This window comes from Lepidochelys olivacea (genome assembly GCF_965140295.1).
Source record: "Lepidochelys olivacea isolate rLepOli2 genome assembly, chromosome: 18".
Lineage (NCBI taxonomy): Eukaryota > Metazoa > Chordata > Testudines > Cheloniidae > Lepidochelys > Lepidochelys olivacea.
Genome location: NC_140428.1, coordinates 30,315,442 through 30,338,746, shown reverse-complemented (window position 1 = coordinate 30,338,746; position 23,305 = coordinate 30,315,442). Strand labels below are relative to the sequence as shown.

General features: G+C 46.3%; 1 protein-coding gene across 6 annotated transcripts in view; it reads right to left on the bottom strand.

Annotated features, from left to right (window-relative positions):
• Positions 1 to 23,305, bottom strand: part of CAMTA1 (calmodulin binding transcription activator 1) — a 949,829-nt gene that overhangs the window by 40,304 nt on the left and 886,220 nt on the right. For all 6 annotated transcript variants that reach the window (XM_084652102.1, XM_084652098.1, XM_084652097.1 and 3 more), the window contains 5 exons: positions 12,759 to 12,898; positions 9,270 to 9,466; positions 7,318 to 7,396; positions 4,704 to 5,019; positions 3,422 to 3,945 (listed from right to left, as the gene is read on the bottom strand). In XM_084652102.1, coding sequence (XP_084508228.1) covers positions 3,422 to 3,945; positions 4,704 to 5,019; positions 7,318 to 7,396; positions 9,270 to 9,466; positions 12,759 to 12,898 — 1,256 coding nt within the window. The remainder of the gene's footprint in view (positions 1 to 3,421; positions 3,946 to 4,703; positions 5,020 to 7,317; positions 7,397 to 9,269; positions 9,467 to 12,758; positions 12,899 to 23,305) is intronic.

Genomic DNA, 23,305 nt, shown 5'->3' with positions numbered 1-23,305 from the left:
AGTGGTAGCTGGATTCTCTCCAGTTACTGTCCCTTTCTTCCTCAGAGGCCCCAAAAGATATTATTAGGCAATGCTCATCTGCTCCAAAGACTCTCTTAGGAAAGTACCTCAGGGTTTTTAATTCCTTTGCCCTCCTTTTCATCAACTGTATGAGATCCTGAGAAGAGTTAGTAAAGGGGCATAAGCTACAGAGCCGTTAGTATGCTAACACCTCTTACCACTCTCCTGATTTCTAAAAGTACAGAGACTTCACAGCTACCACTAACTGCAGGACAGGTGATATACGAGACTCACATCATAATCGCCGGAGTCAAGCTACAGGAATCAAAACGTAAACTAGGCCTGCATTCATTGCTCGGAGATCACCCACTCACGCTGCCAGTGTAGTGCTGAAATCAGATTGCCTGGGGTCAAACTGATCTGAGAACTCCATATGCTGCCAGGGTTGCTCTGTTACAAACTTTAAATGCTGAATTCAAGATCCAAAAGCCTATGCCTGGTGTAAAAGAGGATAACAGAAAAATCACATTAAGGAGAGAACTTTACATGACAGACATATGACTTCGCGCAGAAGCCTTCTGATCCAGGCCCCACACTGTGCATAAAGATCTGGGAGGCTCAAATAATTCAGAACCCAAGGCAGTTCCAGAAATATGAATGCATCTTTTGCAAACACCAAGCAGATCCATCCCCGCTTTGCAAGGGTTTGTTTCCCTTCATGACTTTGGCTGTGTGGAAGACTCTCCAGATGTAGTGGGTGGGTATATTTCTGAGGCTCCGCTCTCTTGGCTGCCACTTCACTTACCACCCCTCGTTAGATCAGAAAGCTTATATAATCTTCCTCCCCTAAAAATTAAGCTACTCATCTCTCTCCTCTCCCCATCTTCTTTTTTTGCTGGGTATTATTTTCTCCCCTACACCATATCTTGGTATATTTCTCTTCCCAAAACACTATCCATATAGTCTCTTTCCTCCTCAAATCTAGAATGCCCTTTCCTTCACACGCCTCATGTACTGCAGTGATTTCTTCTTCAGCCAATGGGCACCACCTTCAGCTTCGCATAGTCATTGTAGCTGCTCATTGCCGCAATGCTTCTTCATTAGTGGTGCAGGGTTGGTATCGTGCACATGTGAACTCAAAGGTGTTCAGCAGCCAGGCTGTTACACCCCTGTTGCATGAACAAGGACATTAGTCTCTAGTACCTGGGTTCAAAATGCAAGCTGCTTGAGCAGAACAGCATCAGAATTGCCTGTGTCTGTAGATCAGAATCATAGGACTGGGAGGGATTTTGAGAGGTCCCCTGCACTCATGGCAGGACTAAGTATTATCTAGACCATCCCTGAAAGGAGTTTGTCTAATCTGCTCTTAAAAATCTCCAATGATGGAGATTCCACAATCTCCCTAGGCAATTTATTCCAGTGCTTAACCACCCTGACAGTTGGGAAGTTTTTTCCTAATGTCCAACCTAAACCTCCCTTGCTGAAAGTTAAGCCCATTGCTTCTTGACCTATTCTCTGAGGTTAATAAAAACAATTTTTCTCCCTCCTCCTTATAACAATCTTTTATGTACTTGAAAACTGTTATGTCCCCTCTCAGTCTTCTCTTTTCCAGACTAAACAAACCCAATTGTTTCAATCTTCCCTCTTAGGTCATGTTTTCTAGACCTTTAATCATTTCTCAAAAAGAAAAGGAGTACTTGTGGCATCTTAGAGACTAACAAATTTATTTGAGCATAAGTTTTCGTGAGCTACAGCTCACTTCATCGGACACATTCAGTGGAAAATACAGTGAGGAGATTTAATCATTTCTGTTGCTCTTCTCTGGACTTTCTTCAGTTTGTCCACATCTTTCCTGAAACGTGGTGCCCAGAACAGGACACAATACTCCAGTTGAGGCCTAATCAGCACAGAGTAGAGCAGAAGAATTACTTCTCGTGTCTTGCTTACATCCCAGAATTATGTTTGCTTGTTTTGCAACAGTGTTACACTGTTCACTCATATTTAGCTTGTGATCAACTATGACCCCCAGATCCCTTTCCACAGGACTCCTTTCTAGGCAGTCATTTCCCATTTTGTATATGTACAACTGATTGTTCTTTCCTAAATGGAGTATTTTACATTTGCCCTTATTGAATTTCATTCAATTTTCAATAATGACAAATGCAAAGTAATCCACTTAGGAAAGAGATGCGAACACCTGGAATCTCTGCAGGAGCTCAGCTGCAGCACGGGGATCTCTTGTGTCTAGCTGTAGCAGTATGGATTGCTCCTCCACTCTTACAGGGCTAGAATGCTTCTTCTACCTCCTAGGGTTGCCAAGCATCCGGTTTTCGACTGGAACACTCAGTCGAAAAGGGATCTGGGTGACTCCAGTCAGCACCGCTGATCGGGCCATTAAAAGTCTGGTCAGCAGCACAGCAGGGCTAAAGCAGGCTCACTGTCTGCCCTGGCTCTGCACAGCTCCCAGAAAAGGCTTCTAGGTGGAGGCGTGGCCACGGGGGCTCTGCGTGCTGTCCCCGCTCTGAGCGCCAGCTCCGCAGGTCCCATTGGCTGGGAACCGTGGCCATTGAGAGCTGCAGGGGCGGTGCCTGTGCACAGGGGCTGTGTGCAGAACCACCTGGCTGCGCCTCTGCCTAGGAGCTGGAGAGAAATGCTTCCTGCTTCTGGGAGCTGCCTGAGGTAAGCACCACCCAGATCCCGCACACCTAAAATCCTCATGCACCCCACCCCCCAGCCCCAGGTTGGAATCCCTTCCCGCACCCAAACTCCCTCCCAGAGCTCGCACTCTGCGCCCTGCCCCAGAACCCCAATCCCCTTCCCCAGCTCAGAGCCCCACCCCCCCACACCCTGAACGCCTCATTTCTGACCCCAGTCCAGAGCCCGTACCCCCTCCCATACCCTATCCCCCTGCTCCAACCTGGATCCCCCACCACACTCTAAACCCCTTATTTCTGGCCCCACCCTGGACCCCTCCCTCATCCCAACCCAGTGAAAATGAATGAGGGTGGGGGAGGGCAAGCAATAGAAGGAGGGGAATGGAAGATAGCACAGCACTAGCTACCCAGAGCAGGGGCCCTTAGCACATTCCTCTGCTTTGGTTCCATTCATTTCAAGATGGAAAATTCCATTATAGCTAGCAGAACTTTACAAGGGAGCAGACTGTCCAATTAATACAGTGCAATGCAATACAATGCACAACCATTCATGCCAACAGTCACTCTCACAGCAGGACTGAAAGGACACCACTTACCGTCAGAGGGGAATGTGCAGAGTTTGCAAGAACCATGAACTTTTGCAAAGCATGCTTTGGGGGCTCTATAGTTGCAAGAACACCTCCCACCACAGCACAGAGGTCAGTCAGGTATAGTCTCAGAGGCTGACGCACTTCAGCTGGCCTCGCTACCATGTTATATATGTTTACCTGCAAGTCATCCATGTGCTGTAAGCAGTCCTCATTCTCCACATTGTCCCTGTAGGAAAGCAGCTCCCCATCCACTATCTCCCTGTCAGCCATCATCAGCACATTCATCTGCTCTCGTTGACGCAGCCGATGGGCTACGGTGTCCTTCCCCAACGCAATCCCCTTTTGGCTTCCCGTCACCTGCACCGCAGACACACCAATATAAATGTCTTTTGGGTTCCACTTGATTCCTGCCTGGCCACCAGAGCCCCGGTACCCAGCAACTTCTGGGATGTGCTGGGAGAGCTCCCTGCCATAGTCTCTTATCCCTTCACTGTGGCTGATTGTCTCAGGGATGGATTGCTTGGAGCTGGAACTCTGCTTCCTGACACTTGGCTGTTCCAGGCTCAGTGCTGTGGAAAGCAGCTTCTCTTGCCGTGCCTGGAAATACTCAGGGTTCAGTTTATGTTTTTTGGGTGCTGGGTAATCTTTCTGACTCTCACTGCTGTAGTAGTTGGAGGGCTCAGACCTCGGTCGTCTTAACTCTGGAAGCAAACAAACCATTAGTCAGGACTGAACAATTGATGTGATAACTGCTGAAAGTGCTCCTGTCATCTACAACACCTCCCTCCTGCCCGGAGTGCAAGTAACAGTTCAGACCATGCCCTGGGATACAATGGTCTAATTTATGCAGGAGAAGTGACTGTCACATCTGGGAGGATGCTAAGATGAACCACTCCTATGAGTGGTTCATACTTCCCTTCCAAATAGCTAGAATTTTGTACCTTTTGACACACTTTTACACTTGCCAATGCTCCTGCAAATACAGGGAATGCTAGAGAGAGACAGGGAGCTGGGAGCAAAGAAACAGGGCAGAGACAGAACAGCTTCACTTAACATCCTCTCCACCTCCAAGTAAACTGCCTGCTCCAGGCCACTATGAGTATGTCTACACTGCAGCTGAGTTGTGATTCTCAGCATGGGCAGACAGACTCACACTAGCTCTGCTTTAGCTGCATGCTAAAGATAGCAGTGTGGACACTGAGGCATGGACAGCAGCTTGGGCTACCCACTTGAGCTCAGAACCAGGGGATTGGGCAGGTTTGGACGTGGGTGGCTAGCCTAAGCCGGGCCCATTCCACAACATCCACACTGCTGCTTGTAACATACCGGCCATGCTTGAGTTAGCATGAGTCTGTTTACCTGCACAGGGAATCACACCTCCCAGCTGCTGTGGTAGACATACCCTGCATGCCGTGTGTTAGCACAGAGAAACCTACAGTCAGGTTTTTTTTGTTTTTACCTGTATTTGAACTGGACATAACAGTGACACCCTTCTGAGGCTCTTGAGAAGTAATTATTTCACTTTGCCACTGGGCAACCCAGCTCTCTGCGTGGGGCTCCCCACTCGAAGGGCAGTGAATTCTGGGACTTTGCCCAAGCTGAACTTGTTCATCTCGCTGTAGCTGCTCCAGACACTCTGCCAACTTCACGTGACCCCTAGACCGAGCAATAGCCAGTGGCAGTCTCCCAAGAGAATCAGGAATAGAGATGGCTCGGCGGTCCCATTTATACAGCACAATGGCTGCATCCATGTGGCCCAGTGCACATGCCCACATCTGAAAGAGAAAAGGACAATTGGCTAACCCAGGACACATCTGTAGATGCTTCACTCTCTGGCTAAGGCAGTGGAGTCTTCTCTTGTTCTCTTCTCAGATCACTGGCAAACAGCTCTTATCAGCAGAACTTGGCAAAAGCTTCAACACGAAAGGATAGCTTTTATAAGTGTCACAACTGAATAAGAGGTCATTATGGAGGACTAGACAAGTCCTACTCTCTACTTCCTGGGAGAAGGAGTTGCCTATCCATCCATAATAAATTAAGGTGAAATTTTCTTATTGAGCAACAAGTGAAACTTTCATATGGGCATAAATCTCAGCAATACTCCAGAGGCAGAAGAGCTCAATTGCATACACACGGGAATTATAGACAGATGAGCACATGAGCAGCAGGATTAAAGCTAGGAAAGGGAGAAATGTAGGGATCCTTACACTTCACATGAATTTTGTATCTGGCTTTCAAAGGACCAAGTGGCCACATGGGGAGACATCAGCTATGCCATGCTTGCTTTGGAACTCTGCTCACAAAAGGGAACGCAATGAGTTTTAACATGGTAGGAAAGGGTCAGTCAGAAGCAAACTGCGAGGCAGGCTCCTGGACAGCTGGGACTTGTTATATTTTGTATTTAATAATCATGCAAAAGTCAAACATTTAGGACAATGCTAGAGAAGCAGGAACCTAGAAAGATCTCTCCACAAAAGTTAAAAGCAGCCAGCAACTACACAATTCTTAATAAGAAAGTATTCTCGGGACCATAACAAATGGGCAAGTTTTAAAACTCAGTCTCTGAGACAGTGCCTAATGTAGAGTGGGAGCTAAGAGAATACAAATGAGTATAAAGAAAGGAACCATGTCTGGTGTCTCATTAAGGCTGGCGGTAGCATCTTTGCACTCAAACACTGCTTGTTGTCAATGTCACAGAGAGTGCACCTGTGCACGTTATAGCTTTATGAAAGCGTATTCCTGTCTGTCTACTAACTAAAGAGATGGTTAAGCACATACACATGTGCACCTATCTAAATAGGCCAGCAGGTACAGTACCAGCTCAGCCCTGGTGTAAGAGGGTCGACCACACTCAACCTCAAGAAATGGCACCTGCTTATACCAGAGCTGACTCTGGCCCATAAACTTACTCCTTTTACACAATGGCCTTGAATCACTGCTTGCAGTTGTCCATTCCAACTTTTCAGCTTGTATCAATGATTAACACACTTAAGACTTGAATTATTGTTATTAAAAATAAGAAAAGAAAAGTGCTGTAAATAGCACTTGGTATCTTGGGCAGCAGCATCCCAGAAGAGTCAAGAATTGCAAAATTATTTGCTAAGACATTGTCTACACCTTCTACAAGAGTTACATGGTGTGACTAGAAGTGTTACTGTAAATCAGGTTAGTCAAACCAGTGCACACAAGGGGGTTGCACTGATTGAACTAAATGGATTCTAAACCTAGTTATATCAATGAACAAACTGTGGGTAGTCCAGCCCTGACAGTGTTTGCAGTGTCATTGTAACCATGTTGGTCCCAAGATATTAGAGAGACACGGTGGGGGAGAGAATATCTTTTTTTGGACTGACTTCTGTTGGTGAGAGAGACATGCTTTTGAGCTTACACACATCACCTGAAGAAGAGCTTTGTGTTAGCTTGAAAGGTGAGACAGACAAGCAACAGAAGTTCATACAATTAAAGATATTACCTCAAGTACTTTGTCAGCCCTAAGAGTGTCACTCCAACTTCTCACAGGGGATATGCTCATCTAAAAAATTCCACCTGGCTTTGGGAATTAGTTTTTATTTGGTTCATTATTTGGTTATTTATTTTATTCTTGGTTCAATGTATTTTAGGTAATTTGGATTTTCTAGGTTATCAGGAAACGTAACTGTGAGTTCACCGGCTTTGACACAATAGGATGATTAAGACCTTCACAGACAGGAAAACATGTAAACAGACCAACTAGTAAAAAAAGACATAAGTTCTTTTTCCTCAAGGCACCAAAGCAGAGATGCTTGGGCAAAAGAAGAGATCTGGAAACAAGAAAACCCACCCCACACTTCTTCAAAAAATTGGGATAACTATTTTGGTTTCTCTCAGAGCAAAACACTCTAAGACTTGCTAGAGTCATGTTGTTATTTGTACAGCATAGCAGTATGCAAGATACATCTACTCCATTAGACTGCAAAAGTTCAAGAGGACTGAGAACGGCAGCAAAGAAGGAGCTCATCACCCTGCTGAGGAGGATCATTCTCCTGTCTCAGTGGACTGAGTCTCTGGCACAGAAAGAATGCTCTGCTACTTACCAGTGGAGTGCAGGAGAAGTGATCCACGTTCAAAGGGTCAACTTCCAGTTCCAAATCAATGCTGTCTGCATGCTTGGTGCTGCACAAGAAATGAGAGCAGAAATGATGTTCTGTAGCTTGGTTAAGATCCTTACACAAAACCACAGCTTTACACCCCAAGACTTGACCACAAAAAGAAGAGCTGAACACACCTGCATGCCTACAATGCACACTTGCTATAGCTGGTGGCCTGGGTTTTGTGCCTCTTCTCAACAGCTCGTGAGAAAGGAGAGTCTGGATTAGGGAGGAGGATGGTCTAGTGGATAGGGCACTGGACTGAGATGAAAACATGGGTTCCATTCTAAGCTCAACCCCAAATTTCCTGGGTGACCCTAGACAAGTCACTTGATCTACCTCGTGGCCTCTGTTCCCCACCTGAAAAATAGGCATAACGCTTCCCTATCTCACAATAGTGCTGCTTACAACGCCATGAATGATTCTGCAGCATTCAGATACTACCGTGATGAGGGCCAATAGGTATCTAGACAAAGAGTTCAGGATCTGCCTCACAGATTGGGGCCTTTAGCTCCCATAAACTCTGGTGACAAATACTAGGCTGTTATTTTATACCGCTTGCACATCCCTACAGACTGCTCACAAAGAAAATAGGCTAAATTAAGTGAAACACTTAACAGTACAAAGAGGGAAACGGGAAATAGTGGCTCCAGAACAAATGGATGGGGAAAATCTAGAGAGCTTATTGGGATCCACAGCAAGTCAAGTTTAAATCAGCTTCTATTTATGAAGTGGAAGATGGAGACAGGCCAGCAACGAAAACATCAAACATATACAACTAATGTAATGAGAACCTAGATCTTCCACTTCCCAGGTGAGCACAATGCCAGTGCAAGGCCGGCACATACATGCCAACCCAAGCAGGTTACTAGCTTCCATGTAAAAGGCTGCGGCACTTGGCCCTGGGAAACCACAACAAGGGGATAATTTTATTCCCTAAAATCAGAGAAGAAAGCTATGTGACAGACTGGGGATTTGTCTGTGGTAAGGGTGAACTCCCTCTTGTTTTGTGAATGCCATTTTGTTCCAGGGGCCCCACTTTATTGTAATCTCTATTGTGGATTAGAACATCCATATTGTGGTGGGGGCTTGACACCTAGTTAAATGATGTTGTCTAAGAAGCTGACACAGAGCAACACAGGCACATCAGCTGATTGTCTCTCACAGGCAGGTCAACCCTAGGAACATTTAATTCTCTACACAGCAGTCTGGATAGGAACAGAGGCTGGAGTTTCTCAACCTGGACATGTGGCCAAAGAAGTCAGAGACTACATTTAAAGGGGAATGTGCTGTGTGAAGGGAGGTCATGATTGGCACCTCAGAATAAAGGGCTTGAGGAGAGAGAAGGCAGGAGTTCAGGAAGGTTTTTTCCAATAATATAATTCCCCAGTGCTTTCAAGAGTAAAAGTTTCTCTCATTAAGAAACCCCTTTCCTAAGACTGTGTTCCTTACTTGCCTGCCAAGTTGTTCCCAAAGAGATTAATTGAGAGGCTTAGAGCATCCACAGCAAAGTAGATCTCAGAGAATGGATAAAATGAATTGGGTGGCTCAGGAGGGCTGGAGCACTGGTTCTGATTGTACTGAAGGATCCAACTGCCGAAGAATGGTGTCAGACATGGGGGATGCTCCTGGGAGTGCACCTGAGATCCCCAGCGCTAGGAACAATGACCAGTCAACTATCCAAACCGAGGGGGCTTAGAAGCATGTGGGATCCAGCGGTTGGGTCCACTCACAACAGAGTGGTATCCATGCACAACAGGGGCCTGGAGCAGGTTGCAACAAGCAGCATCCTCTGCAAAGTGCGAGAGACACCCAGAAACTCAGGCCAACCAGAGATTATACCTGCTTCCTGCAGCCTCTGCACTGATGAGTCAGAAGTCTGAAGCATTGGGTCTTACCGCCATTTGATGAGGGTCTGGATCAGTGTTGCATAGCCCTGAGCAGCAGCAAGGTGTAGCAAGGTCATTCCTCGGAAAGTCTTCGAATGGATCAGGTGTTTGGACTTTGTCCAACAGGCACGACTCATCATCTTCTCACACACCACCACCACACGGCTCTCAAAGCAGCTGCCCAACGTCCCGGTCCCAGACACACACTGCAAGGAATATGCACATCTCAGAAGCTGTCATCTGGGAGGGGGGCTTGGACTCACATCCTGCACAGGGCAGGACTTGTTAGACCATTGTGTGCATTTGCTTTTAAAAATAATTAGTGATAGGGAAGTGACAGAAGGGGATGAATGTGGCACGAGGAACAAGACAAAAGCTGACAGGTTACCTCATTTATTTGCACTAACCTGTACTTACAGTCAACTCTATATGGTAACTTTCCACATCAGGGAGGTCATTGCAATCCATTACAAGTGGCACACTGGGTACAAGAGGGTGCCCTTCTCATGGACTACCTGAGCTAGGAGGAGACGCTGAGCACTCCACTCCCACCAAAGCCAGTGCCTCTCAGAACCAGACCTGGAAAGAGTACTTAAACAGGGAACAGCTGCAATGACCAAAAGCCAAGAGCCATGGCTGGTCAAGAGCTGTACAGAAAGATTCTGGGAAGCAGAATTGCAGGTGTTCTGTCATGTCTGTGGATAAAGACGACTTCAGTCACGTGTACCGCACCCCTAAGAAGAATTAAATCACAAAAAGGCCTCTTAACAGGAGGTAGCATGTGTGTGTTACCGCCCACGGCAAAACTGTGGCAGTGCTGACAGGAACTGTGACTGCGAGGTCTCTGGAGCCACAGAGATCTAGGAGTCTGAACAAATAGAAAGCCCAGGTACTGTGTGCTGAGTTCAAAAGACTCCTTTTATGAGTTGCTTCTTCACTGCTACCCAAGGCACTGTTCTCTCAGGTCACCCAGAACTCCTAGACCAGCTAATGTCTTTGATTTTCTCAGTGATGATCAGGTGAAAGACCCCTAAATATGCAATTATTACCAAGTTTCCTGCCAGCTCCTTCTCTGGTTTATCTGTTCTGTAGGCTGGAATGTGCTTGCAAAGGCAGAAGCTGAATAATGGGCTCAGTGCTTACTCGATCAGAGCTATAAATGCTGGATGTCCCTCACAGACCAGAGACTCTGAAATGGAACTGCCCAACCCTATATGCTTACAGACTGGATTTTTGTTCCAGCAGCATATCTCGCCAATGGGGCACTTCTCCTCCCCAAGGGATCCCCCACTGCTGCTCTGCTCCTCATCCCCATCATCAGGTACATTTTAAACAGACTCCAAGTTACAAGTGCTAATGGAGCTCTTTTTATGTGGCTAGTGAACCTCCCCCTCCATGCTATAATCCCCTCCTGTCTCATTGGATTATGTCAACATTGAGATGGGAGAAGTCCTAGGTAATACTGCAGGTAGCATAGGGATGATTCAACAGGTGACTCTTCCACCTGAGCAAGTACTGAACCAGTGCAACAGCACTGATGTTAGGCAACTGTAGGAGGTTCAGTCTCTAGAATGAGATATAAAGCCAACTCCTGCCTACTTGTGGACTGTAATGATCCCATGGCATTTTTTTGCATAACTAAAGCTGTTAGCTCCAGAGCAATGGTCAAATTCCACCTCTGGTAACTTATTTGGTTGTATTAAGTTCCCCAGTGGCTTTAACTGCTGTGGTTCCTACAGTGTTCTTCACTTCCAACCCTAAACTATTGTGTTGCTGTGTGCCATTAAACAGCAGCCATATTTGACCCCCTCATGGTGAATGAATTCCCAGGGTGGATGTAGTGATCTCTGTTTGTGGTTTATAGATCAGTAGTTATGTTTGTAAATTGCTTTGGACCCTTGGGAATCAAAGGTGCTTTTGACTGTCAAGTAAATTTAAACAAAATGTAAAGTTTAAAATTTAAAAATCCTGAACTCAGAGGGAACCCCTTGCTCAACGGACAGATCTTCTGATAATTCAATACTTGTTTTGTAACATGCCCCGCTGTGCCTAAGTACTGCAGCAGCACACGCTGATCTGCTACCCCTTCCATTCCTAAACACAACTGGGAGTGTTCAGGGTGAGCTTTAATTTAACCTCCCAGCTTTGTCACTGTGTGACAGCCCAAGTGCATAGCATGGGCTAGTTCTCTTCCTTAAAGGAGTTCATGCTGAAAAGACAAAAGAAATCCCTTTCTAGAAGTGCAAGAGTTAACTCAAGAGATTTGAAGAGTTCCTCTGGAAGTCATTATGTTATATTGTGTAGCTATTTAGTTACAGACCTTTTAAAACAGGTATTTATGTAATTTCATATTTAGGTATTTTTCAGATGAGAATTAGTGACATCAACACCTTCCAATGCCAGTTCCTGGGAAGGGATGTTTTAATAGTCAGGGATACAATTAACCCAAAATGCTGCTTCAGAGCAACAGACAACCTGTTTGTAGGGAAATGTACGTTTGAACAGAAATACTGGGAAGCAGAATAAAAGTCTTATGAGAAATAATGGACCCTACAAAGAAGATATTTCAGTTAAAACACCTCAGCTTCCCTGTCATTCCACCCTAGGGGGGTGGCAGCCTCTACCTGCTCGTGGGTTACTGCTGCTGTTCTATGCTACTACAGCCTACCCTGCTGCTGTTGCTGGGATGGTGGAGACTGCCTGGTTGCTTTGCTTCTGGGACCAAGGCCAGTACAGACGTTGGAGACAGCGTATTTCTGTTCTGCGGGGCATGGTTCTATGATATTTATTAAATAACTATGGAAATGTATGAGAAATTTGGTTCTTTCATATTACACTGTACTATATTACTAACAAAGTGATTTATCGTTCTGATTCATCACACAGAAAATAGTTAGTCCAGATAGTTTATGAAGCCAGTGGGGTTGTGCGTAGCAGCCTGCACCCTCTGCTACAAGCACACACCAAACAACTACCTGCTCTGGGGGCCATTTCCAACCTTCAGCAGCAGTTCTACGTGCTCCCCAGCAAGAGCTCAGTGAGAGTTAAGCTGTCAGACTAGCATTCAACTAGTACGTAAAAAGGGAATAAGGTATCACTAACAGATGTAAAATATTTAGAAGCCTTCCTGAGCGTCACACTGACAGAAGCCTCATTCTTCTTACATCTGTTGGGCCAGCCAATGCTAGGTTGTCTTTATTCTTTACTATGTGCCCATTTCCAAAGGGAGGCTACAGAATTTGGGTTTCTATGTCACTAGAGCAGACTTCCATGGACCATAGATATGCATCTCCTAATGGATTCACAATCAATCCATAAAAGAAGTGAGAACGACTATTTATAGGGCTGGAAAAGATGGAGATTTTGAGAGGAGGTTGTAATTAAAAGGTTCTCAAGAGGCAAGTGGTGTTTAAAAGATATCTCCCCCACCCTCCAAAAAGCGAATTCCAGAAGTAACGCGTATAAAGCAAAACTGACTCATAGACGAAGGACTCATACTTGCGTCTGGGTTCCTCCATTCCCGCTCCCGTTGCCCCCGCCTCCTACTCCTTGTTTGTGCTGCTGGGATCCCGTCATCTCGGCCATTCTCCTTTCCATCTGCTCAAGTCGTTCCAAGATTGACATCCTGAACTGATTATCTAGGTCAAAACAGACAGCGTTATGACATTTCCGTGGAAGACAAATGCAAGCTTTTGGTGACCTCCTGCACAAAATCACAAATGGGACCTGGCACCAGTAGGAGATGCACAGAAGGCGAGCTCTGTTTTGTAATTCATACTGTCAGAAGCAGGATCCCGGAATAATTTCCTGTCTCAGACAGACTCTCTGACCAGGGAAGCTGGTGAACATCTCCAAAGCAAAAGGAAGTAAAGATTAAAGACAGTCAGAACTGGAGATTTCCTGGAAGAACTCTGGACAGTTCTCATGCTGTACTCGGAGTTCACCTCCTCTTCAGGTGGAGGCTGTGGAGTGGAGTTGCTCTCCTCTAGATCACAAGAGTAGAAGGGCACCTGCTTCTGTCCCATTATTGCATCTCCTTGATACTTTCTGCTTGTTATGTTCAAGTGTCTAACAATTCAGTGTCTTGGCTTCCTCAAGTGGGGGGAAGAGAAGGTGGCTGATATTTTATGGCTAATCTACAATACAATTGTTATAAATGAAATACGTAAGAGAGAGATATGGCTTTGCCTTCCCTGCCCCTCTCCAAAATCTTATGGTTTCCTATCGAGCTGACCCCCTTCCCCGCAACAGCTGGCTTTGGGCAGCCCTGCCATCACCCCCATTTTACAAAGGCATGCTTTACCTGATGAGAACCATGAGTGACTGACTGCTACAGGAACAAGATTCCCTTGGGCTTTTTACTTCTCTTGGAACAAAGAGCCAGTAGAGGAGCACATTCCCTTCTTCCTAGGCCTAGACCCAGATCCCAGTTCTCAGAAATTAACATGGACAAAGCCCATAAAATGTGCTAGTTACCTGCAAACTCATAAGGGGTCAGTAATAATTACTTTAAATGCTATTGAAAAGTAAGGCAGTAGACAAACGTCCTCCACTCCCCCAGACTGGTGGCAGCTGCCAACTACGTGGATAGCATCTGGGCACATCAAAGATTCTTTACAAAGTGCTTGTTTTACTTGGGATTCATCTCTGTGGGAGCTGGCAGGCACCACTGGTTACTCTCCTCCTCCTGAACCTCAAACCAGTACAAGGAAGCAGCTACTAGGGCTAAAATCATGGAATATATTATTTACCCTTTCACATAACAAAAGAACCAGGAGTCTGCCAACGAAATTAATAGGCAGCAGGCTTAAAACAAACACAAAGAAGTACTTCTTCATACAACTTACAGTAAATCTGTGGAACTCATTACTAGGGGACTTTGTGAAGTCCAAAAGTATAACTGGGTTCAAAAAAGAATTAGGTAAGTTCGTGGAGGATAGGTCTAACAATGGATATTAGCCAAGATGGTCAGGACATGACCTCATGCTCTGGGTGTCCCTAAACCTTTGACTGCCAGAAGCTGGAACTGGATAACAGGGGATGGATCACTCAAAGTTGCCCTGTTCTGTTCATTCCCTCTGAAGGAGCACTGGCCACTGTCGAAAAACAGGCTACTGGGCTAGACAGACCATTGGTCTGGCCCAGTATGGCCGGTCTTATGAACTAAGAGATGGAAGCCAACACAAGCATGTTGCTTCACCAAGATTATTAAGATAAACCTGTCCTGTGCCCTGTATCTAGGTCAAATCAGTACAGTGAGAAGAGGTGAATTGCTCTGGTCAACTGAATGTCTACACAGACTGGTCTCCCTCTCAATACTCTTATTGGTTGTGCATCAGTATATCTGTGGTGCACAAGGTCAGAGGTCATTCAGAGTTTTCTGGACCTTCTTGCATTAGCTTCTAGGGTCTGTTCGGGCCTCAATGGAAGTTATGTAATTGCATCAAGGACAGAAGTAATTAGTGACTATTTCTTCCTGACTCACATCAAATCTGATCTTCAGGGTAATTTCATGAAGCAAAGGGGATTTCCAGACATTGTGATCGGAAGGGAAGCAGTAAATTGCCAGGGAAGGGATTTATGTTCCACACTCCCTGTGCCCTGTTGCCAGCAGAGGCACATGAGCTGGATCCCCCTCCTTAAGAGAGGAAGCTGCGTTCTCTGTGAGGGCTCCAGGATTCTGGAACTTGCTTCCCCCTGGGTTTGAAAAAGCCCAAATATGGTGACCTTCTGGCACACTCAAAAAACTACCCTCTTGAGAGGGCTGATAATATGCTTTCTGGAATGATGAAAGGATAGAAAAGAGCTTTTTTATAGGTGGTTGGTTGGGCAAGCACTTATATGAATTAACTTTTAATAATGCTGGGATTCTGCTGTAACGTTAACTACGTGTTCAGATGTCTAGAACTTTAGATAACTGTCTCTTATTATTATTAAACGGAGACAGATTATGGATGTCAGCCAGGAGGCTGCAGGAATAGTCAGGCCAGCCTACACTTTGCTACTTTACTTCCAATGATGAGGCCGGGGTCTTCAGACTGCCACAGCACAAGTGCATTCCAATGGCAAGAATGGCCCACGGACCCGCATGTGATGGCACCAGAAATGTGTGGCACCGACATCAATTGCCATTGTGGGGAATTGACACTGGCAGGGTGAAGGAGGGATGAAGGGGACTTGTCCATTTTTAACTTGGCTTTAATGCAATAAACATTTTGTGTTTTTTTGAAAAGGAAATCACATGGCTGGATTTTGCGCTTCACCTCATCACCCTCCCATGTGCTCCATCCTTTCTTCCCCTACCTGTCTCTTGCTCCTCCCCTTCCCCTCCTATTGTACAAGCAACTAACTGGCAGGGAAGCCATCTCTTTGGAGCATCCTGTGGTAAGGGGATTCCCATTTCTTCCCCTCTTATGTAGCAGTGGCCCCAAAAGGAAGCAGCCAGGCTGGCTTCTCTTCTTCCCCAAGGGCTTTTACAGGCTTAGGCTTTTCTGGGCAAAAATGAGCCAGCGGAAACAAAGAGCAGGAGCCGGCCCTATAACCCACAGACTAAGGTCCCAGGAATAAAGCGTGCAAGGTGCTTACAGGAGATCAAGCCAGTCAGAACCGATCCTCCAGAAATGCAGAGTCTAAGGGCTAGTCTACACTGGCAATGCTAAAGTGCAACGTGGCTTGTGTAGTCGCAGCACAGCGCTCTTCCAGCGCTCTAAAAAGCCACCTCCACGAGGGGCGTAGCTACCAGCGCTGGTGCACTCTCTATCCTGGCACTTTACGGCACTGAATCTTGACGTGCTCGGGGGGGTGTTTTTTCACACCCGTGAGCGAGGAAGGTGCAGCGCTGTTAACTGCCAGTGTAGACAAGCCCTAACTCCCATGCTGCTCTGTCCTGGCAAATCATTACTCTCGTTGGGCTTTAGGTACCAGGCGACATGGCTTGCTGTTGCAGACCATAAAATAAAAGGTCTGATTCAAAGCTCATTGAAGTCAGGGGGAGTCTTTCCACTGACTTCAATGGGCTTTGGATCCAGCGCTAAAAGAGGAGCAGTGCTCTATGACTTGGTTGCATGCACTTCTTCAGAGATGATGCGGGCCGTGGTGCCTATCCAGAGGCTTCGGGGGGAGAGGGGACAAATAATGGACCCCATCTCACCCCCAGGGATCCCATTCTGGTTCCCATAGTCCCCTCCTCCCTCAGTGACCCCTAGTCTCCCCTAGCCAAGGAGTCTCCCCTCTCTCTTACCCACACAGTGCATGAGCTGATGTTGCCATGAGTTGGATTCTCAGCGTACTCCCCAGTGCTCCACGATCCAGGAACCTGCGTGCCAGGTTGCAAAACCATTTGGCTCAGCACCCCTCCATCTAGACAGAAGGGTGGCTGGGCCAAATTTGAGTGGTGTTGTGACCCTGTGCACTAGGTCGCAATGCCACTCACTGATATCTGGCCCAGCCACCCCTTCTTCTGTACAGGGGGATGGTGGGGTCAGATATCTGTGGTGGTGCGACCATGCAGCTGGAGTAATGCTCTGGCAGCAGCTGCACTGATTTAGTACAGGATCTTTGCTTAAAAGTGGTCAGGCCGTGGCCCCCCCTTAGCTTTGCAGTCTATGGTACTTTGGCATGACTGGATGCAGGGCTGCCTTGCTCTAGAGTAATTTCACTGGTAGTCTCTGGTGCCGTAATACCGCAACCATCCTTTTGGTCTGGTTTTGCAGCGTCTAGCTCACTGAGGCCCTGATCCATGTCTGGGACTCCCAGGCGATTCTGCAATACAAACAATAAATAATAAAACCATCCCCACAGTGCAATTCCAGCATGCTGGCACTAGAGTAATACGTTTCCTTGGGACACGTAGGTCAGGAGTCAGCTGTGTCAGAATCGCACTGCCCTTTTCTAAAATGCACAGATTTACAGGGAATATTCCTGTAATCAAAGGTGGCAAATGCTGTGTTTCTCTAATCATTTGCCAGTGAAATGTCAGGTATGCTTTACCTGCTGAGTTTCCTGGCACAGGACAGGAATTCCATAAGATACAGCTATGCAAGATTCTTCATTAGGAAATCAAACCTGAGACACAAACTTATGTGCTATGCTGAGCCCGAGACCATCTGCAGACCATTAATTAGAGACAGAATATTACTGGGGTCAGAGTGAAGCTCTCATGAGTTTACGTCATGCTTTTGCCTGTCACTAGAAATTACCTGAAGTTTGACAACAGATAAAGAGCACACCTGACCCCTTCTGCCAGACTGGACTCTCTCCTGCAGGGATATTTGAATTCAGCTTTACATACTAAATAATAGTGTAAGATCAATTTACAAAGTATCTCTGCTGCTAATGAGTGTGGGAGGCCAGTCACCTCTCCAACCCTATTTCAGAGGGTGTAGAGGTTTTTAAGATAGTGATGAGCCCATTAATTGGTTTTCTTTGCCAACAGAAAATTGGAGTCTCACTAATAAATTTCCTTGTTCAGATCATTCCAAGGCCTCTGGGGCTGAGGCTGGCAGGCAGTTGTATGAGGAGACCTACCAACTCAAAGTGGCACCAGGCCCTGCCACAACAACAGATAGAAAACCTGCAGACATAACTCCACTGCTACAATGATAAATGTCCCCCACAACACATCTTTCAAGATCCATGTGGTCCTACACATGCCTATCACAGCATGTGGGTCTGTACCTCATCCAGTGCACTAAATGCCCTGACAATAACTATGTGGGTGAAAGCACCTTGCTCTCGAATGAACTCATGCAGAAAAATGATAAAAGATAAAAACACCTGTGGGCAAACACTTTTCATGAGTATCTGACCTCTCAGTCCTCATCTCAAAGGAAATCTGCACACCTTCAAAAGATGAGCTTCGGAGCTTAAATTCATAACTTTGCTAGGCACTAAGGGCAGTCTTCATCAGCAATGTTAAAGCACGGCCGCGGCAGCGCTTTAACATGGCTGTGTAGTCATGGCACCAGCACTCCAGCGCTGTAAAAAGCCCACCACCACGAGGGGAGTAGCTCCCAGCCCTGGTGCACTGTCTACACTGCCACTTCACAGCGCTGAAACTTCAGGGCTCAGGGGTGTGCTTTTTCACACCCCTGAGTAAGAATGTTGCAGCACTGTAAAGTGGCAGTGTAGACAACGCCTAAAAATCATGGTCCTAAATAAGGCACTGGATTTACAGTTTATTACAAGTTTCAGAGTAGCAGCCGGATTAGTCTGTATTCGCAAAAAGAAAAGGAGGACTTGTGGCACCTTAGAGACTAACAAATTTATTTGAGCATAAGCTTTCGTGAGCTACAGCTCACTTCATCGGATGCTGTAGCTCAAGAAAGCTTATGCTCAAATAAATTTGTTAATCTCTAAGGTGCCACAAGTATTCCTTTTCTTTTAGCTTATTACAACAATCTGTAACCCACTACCTCCCCCCCCCCTTTTTGTCCTATGACTGCAGACATTAACTGGCCACTTCACCTTGAATGGTCTCTTACAATGTGCTAATTACTTGTGCTAAACAATCTATTCCACCTTTGTTTAGTTGTGACATTCTGAGTTTCTTTCCCTGACCTGACAAAGAGCAGTGGGTAGCTCAAAAGCCTGTCTCTTTCACCAACAGAAGTAGGTCCAGTAAAAGATACTCCCTCACCCACCTTGCCTCTCCAAAGTGAGGAGACTGACTTCTCTAAAAAGCAGGTGACATTTCCACACCCTGCTCCCAAACAGCGGCCAGCACACAGCCACTACTTAGGTAGTGTTTTTCCAACAAGGCTTTGTTCTGGCAGTGCTGCAATGTGCTGCAGTGCAGACCATGTCATTTCCTCCTCCTCCCGCATTTCCATGCGGAGCACGTACACTGCAGAGACTGAAACTACCTGACATCATTGAGCCAGCTCCTTCTCACCACATCTCGGTTTCAAACACAGCTATGTCTGTAACTTGCTAAGAGCCAGAGAGCCACATATTTGCTGCAGAGGTTAACGGCTTTCCACTGTCTGCATGTTTAACACCACTCCCTCTGGCTGTACAGCCAGCACCTTCATTTTATTAACGGCTCAATGAACAGTCTCATGAACATCATCCTAGTAGCATTTCTCTGAGCCTCCAATTCCAAATGGGAGAAAGTAACAGCTAATCAACACAGGAAAACATTTAAAAAGCAAAATGCTGAATGGCTTAGCGCAGACAGCTTTGACAGATCACACACTTGCTCCCTGCATGTAGCTGTACATAAGGATTACATTTTAATCCTACAAACAACAACTGCATGAATCAACTGTTCAGGTGAAAGCTGGATCAGGTTATTCTGACCCTGAAGATCCCACACTGTATTGGAGTTTCAATAGAAATGTATTTTTACATGACTGATTTGTCAGAAATAGCAATTTGAGCCCTGGGCTTTTCTGTATGCAGCTAATTATCCTAGGTTCTATGCTAGCCTTCAAGAATTTATCCTGTGTTTTTTCTTAAAAACTGATCCAAACCCATCCCTTTCCTGATCCATCAGATAAGGATACTTGGATCTTCCATAATATCTTTCATCTGCAGACTATCACTATCATTATCCCCATTATACAGATGGGGAAACAGACACAAAGGGAGGAAGTGGCTTCTCCCAGGTCTCACAGGGTATGTATACACAGCAACTGGACACCCATGGGTGGCCGACAGAGTGGGAGGGTCCCAGAGCTCGGGCTCCAGCCTGAGCCCGGAAGCGTACACAGCAGTGAAACAGCCCTGCAGTCTGAGTCCCGCAAGTCCAAATTGGCTGGCACAGGCCAGCCATGGGTTTTTCTTTGTAGTGTAGACATACCCACAAACAGCGAGCGGCAATCCCTGTAATAGTATCCAGGTTTCCCAAGCAGCCTCTACTCAAATCTCTGGACAGTGCTCCACAGGGGCACCCAACATCTGCACTGCTCAAGGGCACAGTTTGACTTACAAGGAGTCTGAAGTACAGACTGTAGAACTGTATCCTGATGAAGAAGTTACTTGCCTTGTGCAGTAACGATGGTTCTTTGAGATGTCTCTCTCTATGGGTGCTCCACTGTAGGTGTCCTTGTGTCCCTGCACTGCTGACCGGAGAACTTCGGTAGCAGGTCCGTTAGGCCCGCACATGCGCTGTCTCCCCTCGTGCCCTGCCACGAAGCTAGTCAGCATGTGCAGACTAACCTCCCTCAGTTCCTTCTCTACAGTAGAGTCATTGACAAGAACTCTAGAGTAGAGGGGAAGAGGCTGGGTTGTGGAACACATCTTGAAGAACCATCGTTACTGCTTACATTCTTATGCACAAGGTGAACAACAACTGCTTCTTGGAGTAGTGTCCTATGGCTGTCCCATTGTGGGGATTCCCGAGCAGTATTCCTACTAGAGGGCTGGGGCTTCGGAGTCGGGTCAGTTACAGATGACAATACTGTGGAGCCGAAGATGGCATTGGAAGGGGAGTCCCCAGTGATCACAGTGTTCTGCAAAGGCGTGGACTGACACCCATGTCACCATGCTACAGATTTCTGAGATAGGGACATTCTTGAAGAAGGCAACAGATGAAGAAATCGACCTCATGGAGAGTGTGCGAATACTGTCTGGACGGGTCATACTGCAACCCTAACAACATTGTCTAATGCAGTTCGAGACCCACTTAGAAAGCCTCTGGGCTGATATTGCTGAGCCCCTGGATCTTTCCGTAATAGAGAGGAAAAGCATAGGAGACTTCCAGAAAGCCTTTGTCCTATTCAGGTAAAAAGCTAGGGTTCTCCTGACCTCTACTGTGTGTAATACAGCCTCCCTGTTATCAGTGTGAGGCTTGGGGTAGAAAATTGGAAGGTGAATCAATTGGTTCATGTGGAACAGGGAGGTTACCTTAGGGATGAATTTTGGATGTGGCCTGAGCGTAACCTTGTCCTGAGAGAATACTCTGTAGGGGGATGTGCCATCAGAGCCGCCATTTCTCTTGTTCTCCTGGCCGAGGTGATTGCTATTCCCTTTAGTGTCTCACCAGGGCTCTGGCTAGTTGTGTTCATAGATGGCTGCAAAATAATGGTTAGTTTGTTGGCAATTCAGAGACATTAAATTTCCTGAGTACGACAGGAAGTGGAATTAAACCTTCCAATAGCTCTAGGTCACTGGCAATACTGATATGAAAATATGTCTATTAGGTATCATTAATAGTTAACAGAGAACCCGGGGCGCCATCCTCCACACAGCCATTTTTCCAGATGAATAATTTTGTCATGTAAATAGCCATAATAAAGCTCCTACATAGTGGAAACTTCAAAATGCCTTACATGTAATGTTGCTGTAATCAGGCAGCAGGTTTATGTGGCTACAGACAGATTGAAATGGCTTGTTAAGAATCAAGGTTCCAGTAGCCATCCCCCCTGCCTCCCAGCCTAGGAGCTGGACCTGATGGCCGCTTCCGGGGCGCAGCGTGGAGCCAGGACAGATAGGGACTAGCATGCCTGAGCTCCACAGCACCGCCAACTGGACTTTTAATGGCCCAGTTGGTGACGCTGACCGGACTGGAGCCAGCAGGGTCCCTTTTCGACTGGGTGTTCTGGTTGAAAACCGGACACCTGGCCTCCCTTCCTGCCCTGGCCCCACGCTGTTCCCGGAAGTGCCCAGCATGTCCAGCCCCTAGATGGAGGGGCAGCCAAGGGGCTCTGTAACAGGCATGCTGCCCACACCTGCAGGCGCCGCCCCCAAAGCTCCCATTGGCCACAGTTCCCTGATGGCCCCTTCACCCAGAAGACTTGCAGCAGTCCAGATTAAATTAAGTAGAGAGCCGGATCTGGCCTGTGGACCAGATGTTCCCCGCCCCTGTAGTAGAGGAAGGATTGATATTCAAACTTTTTATGTTATTTTAAAAGATCTTAGTAATTTGTGCTTGCACATATCTCCGCTAAGATGGTGAAAGTACATTTACTGTTAAACTGCCTATTCCAATGTCTGGAAAGAGCTGGTCACATGGTGTTGGCATCCGTCCTATTTGCAGGTATCCCTGCATTATAGGTAGCTAAAACCCTTTCAATACTATTTTAATGCTACTCTTCCATTTAGAAAAGAGCAACAAAAATGATTAAAGGTCTAGAAAACATGACCTATGAGGGAAGATTGAAAAAATTGGGTTTGTTCAGTTGGAAAAGAGAAGACTCAGAGGGGATACGATACAGTTTTCTAGTACATAAAAGGTTGTTACAAGGAGAAGGGAGAAAAATCATTCTTGTTAACCTCTGAGAATAGGACAAGAAGCAATGGGCTGAAATAGCAGCAAGGGCGATTTAAGTTGGACATTAGGAAAAACTTCCTACTGTCAGGTGGTTAAGCCCTGGAATAAATTGCCCAGGGAGGTTGTGGAATCTGCATCCTTGGAGATTTTTAAGAGCTGGTTAGACAAACACCTGTCACAGATGGTCTAGATAATACTTAGTCCTGCCATGAGTGCAGGGGACTGGACTAGATGACCTCTTGAGGCCCTTTCCAGTCCTGCAATTCTATGAATCCATGTCTCACTCACCTGCACTGCAAGAAAGAGCTGCTGGGATTGAGTAGTGCAGTGTTCTAAATATGCTATTTCTGTCCTTAAGGCTACCTCTAATTTAATAAAACTGAAGAAACCTTCTGCAGTGCCTCTCAAACCAGACGCTATGAGACAGCACTTTGTACAAATTAAGGTACAGGCACCACTCCTCCTGATGGAAGCTTGGATTATAAGAATCAACAGTTTTCCACAGGAGGTTCCATCTCAGGTTTGAGGCTCAACTGTTACCCAACCATTAAAAAAATGGGAAGCGAACACTGCTGCCTACTAGCAACTCAAATGCTCGTGTTCAAATTCTAAAACTCTTAACTGACAGTGTGCCCTGCAGCCAAAGGAACCCACCAGCGGTAACTGGGGTTTGATCACAGCACCATTCTTTATGGGCATTAGGATTTTTTCCCTCTGTTTTCCAGAAACTAATAAAGCACGCAGAACAAGACATGCAGCATTAGATCATCTAACACATGCCTGGGGCCAATGGAGGACAGTTTACTATAATACTACTCGGTCTTTGCTCCTG